Source organism: Colobus angolensis, unplaced genomic scaffold, assembly GCF_000951035.1.
Source record: "Colobus angolensis palliatus isolate OR3802 unplaced genomic scaffold, Cang.pa_1.0 Scaffold4, whole genome shotgun sequence".
NCBI classification, from domain to species: Eukaryota; Metazoa; Chordata; class Mammalia; order Primates; family Cercopithecidae; genus Colobus; species Colobus angolensis.
Window position 1 is genome coordinate 15,452,446 of NW_012117376.1, and position 3,002 is coordinate 15,455,447.

The 3,002-nt window shown below is 47.3% G+C and overlaps 1 protein-coding gene across 1 annotated transcript in view; it reads left to right on the forward strand.

Annotated features, from left to right (window-relative positions):
- Positions 1–3,002, forward strand: part of STMN1 (stathmin 1) — a gene marked incomplete at its 3' end in the record, with an annotated part of 12,048 nt that overhangs the window by 226 nt on the left and 8,820 nt on the right. Inside the window, exons 2-3 of the mRNA XM_011955671.1 lie at positions 1,520–1,594; positions 2,439–2,611. Coding sequence (XP_011811061.1) covers positions 1,520–1,594; positions 2,439–2,611 — 248 coding nt within the window. The remainder of the gene's footprint in view (positions 1–1,519; positions 1,595–2,438; positions 2,612–3,002) is intronic.

Consider the following 3,002-nt stretch of genomic DNA (forward strand, 5'->3'; position numbering starts at 1 on the left):
GAGGGGCTGGTGGGCGGGGGTCGCTCCGCTTTGTGTGTGGCTCGGGCGGAGCCTCGCCTTTGTCCCCGTTGTCTGGGGGCGCGGCTGTTCGTGGGCAGGGGACTGGGCGAGCACTCGGAGTCCGCTCCGGGGTGCCGTCGAGGAGACAATAGGGGGCGTGGGCCCTCATTTACCTCCCTCCCTCCCTTCCCTGCGGGCCCCGCCGGGGTCCCCATTGTGTGAAGGGACGGGGCGGCGCCCCCCGCGACCAGCGGCTTTAGGGCCAAACTGCGGGCAGCCAGGGACTCGACCCTCCCCGCGACCGTCCCCTGGCGACCGCAGCTGGTGACTGAGGGGCGGCGCTCCCGGTCCCCGCGAGGGTTCTTATGTCTTCGCGGCCGGACGGGCGGACAGCTTGGATGGCGGCAGGCTGGGCATAGGGACGGCGGGAGGCGGTGACGAGCCCACCGCGGGGCCACCGGGGGGCCTGTTCCCAGGGCCTGCCCCACCCGGTGAACTGTGACGGGGGTGGTGGCGGCGGCCTGAAGGTGTTTTTGGCGGGAGTTGGGGGGGGCGTCGGCGCGGGGGGAGTCAGGCACGGGCGGAGTTACCCGGATTGGACCGTTAGCCCCGCCCACCCCTCCCCTTCCCACGCGCGCGGGCTCTGGGGTGTTGAGAGTTCGGGGAGATTCGAAAAGGCGCGGGGAGGAAGGGGGCGGGGCCAGGGGCTGGAGCGCAGGGCGTGCTCTGATTGGCCGGAGGCGACCGGTCCTCTTTTTCTCGTCTGGACCAGGACCACGCCCATCCTGGGGTCCGGTGCTGCGTCTAATTTTCTGCTTTGCCTAAATCTTGTCGCTGCCTCTGGTTTAAATTTCTAGCTTTTGGGAACCTGTCATCCTACGTTTTTGGTACTAGCTGGGGTCTACAAAAATCATAAAAAGATCAAGAGATACAGCATTTTTCATGACATAACGGCAGCAAATATCATAAGTAAAAATCTAGAGGTTCATAAACATTTTGCTTGCTGTTGGGCAAGGGAGCTTAAATCTGAGGGACAATAGGAGTTCAACATTATTGGTTACTATTAGCTTGGGCGTTTTTTTATCCACCACGTCAGACACAGACAAAGCAGGGGTGGGTATTTCATTTACACAATGAGTTGTAGGCAGTATTAAGATGGCTCCGGGGGCACTGTTGAGTTGAATCTGGAATATCTTCTTACAGTTTTGGGGAAATGTTAAAGAGTTTATGGGGGGAAAGATCCTTCACCCTTGTGACTTCATCTGATTTTAAAAATCCAAGAGTTTTATGAACGAGCAAACTCAGTTAACTTGATTTTCTGCAACCAATATCATATTCAGGTCGTATTTACTAATATGTTTGTTTAGATTTTGATAAACTTTTTCGTGGTTAATGACGTCTTTATTCTACGTAGTGATTTTTCTGACGATGTATGTAGATGTGATGTGAGATCTCTTTTGGTTGATGACATGTAGAAAGGCAAAGAAAGTGATTGCATGTTTTTGAAAATCATTTTCAGGGCTTTCCTTATCCCAGTTGATTGTGCAGAATACACTGCCTGTCGCTTGTCTTCTATTCACCATGGCTTCTTCTGGTAGGTAATCTATTTGGAAAAGCTGAAATTGTGATGGGCTTATGATTTTAGATTGAGATGGCTCAGGTCTTCACCTTTGATTTGGCACTTATGGTCTTATCCAAAACGTATTTTATGAATAGGAGAATTAAAAAATGATTATTACTTGAATGTGCCAAGAGCTCATAATTGTTTATTAGACAGTTTGGCTTAGTCTGAAGCAAAATTGTGGAGTTTGCACAAGTCTTTTGTTTATGAAAGCAATTGTCAAGACACTGATGTCTCAAAACAGTATTTATTAATCCAAAAATGTTGAGCTTTGTTTTTCTGGGAGATGGTTTTTATTTTTTATTTTTGAGACAGGGTCTCTCTGTTGCCCAGGCTGGAGTGCAGTGGCTTAATTATAGCTCACTGCAGCCTTGACCTCTGGAGCTCAAGTGGGCTCAAGCGATTCTCCCACTTCAGCCTCCATGGCATCTGGGACTATCAGCATGGGCCACCACACCCACCTAATTAAAAAAAATTTTTTTTTTGTGGAGATGGGCTTTCCCTTTGTTGCCATGGCTGGTCTCAAAACTTCAGGGCTCAAGGGATCTTCCCATGTTGGCCTCTCAAAGTGCTGGGATTATAGGCATGAGCCATGGTACCTGGCCTTGGGAAATGGTATTTAGATAATATCTTGCTGCAAACACATCTTCCCCTAGTGTCAGTAGGCTGATAGGAATAAAAAGGGGAAAAAACCACAACTTTCCTCATTAGCCCTAATTTAATACATTAAATTGATTTGGGTTTTAGAAAATTATAGTACTGTTTATTAGAATAGGAGAATCTTGGTTTTCTGAATTATAAATATAATCAATTCTAGATATCCAGGTGAAAGAACTGGAGAAGCGTGCCTCAGGCCAGGCTTTTGAGCTGATTCTCAGCCCTCGGTCAAAAGAATCTGTTCCAGAATTCCCCCTTTCCCCTCCAAAGAAGAAGGATCTTTCTCTGGAGGAAATTCAGAAGAAATTAGAAGCTGCAGAAGAAAGACGCAAGGTAAACGAAGCAATTCACAGAAAGCAGGATATTAATATATGTAATGGGCAGATCAGTTTTATTTCTATAACAAGAAGAAAACAGAATTGTAGCTACACTGTGATTATTACATATGCCAGTGACTGGAAGGAAATACCAGTCCTCACTTATTGAACTCCTGTTACGTGCCAGCTCGTTTATATTTTTCTCCTTTAATACATGGTGTTGCCTCAAATAATGGAAATTAGAAATAGTTTCAGGAATGTTAAGTCGTTTTTCTGCAGTCATACAACTAGTGAGTGTTGGGGTCAGAATTCAAGCCCTGGTCTATCTTAAACTGAAGCTCGTGCTTCCTCTTTGAAAAGATGTGTTGCCAGATGATTCTTTGGCACTTTGTTTTTTTTTTTTTTTT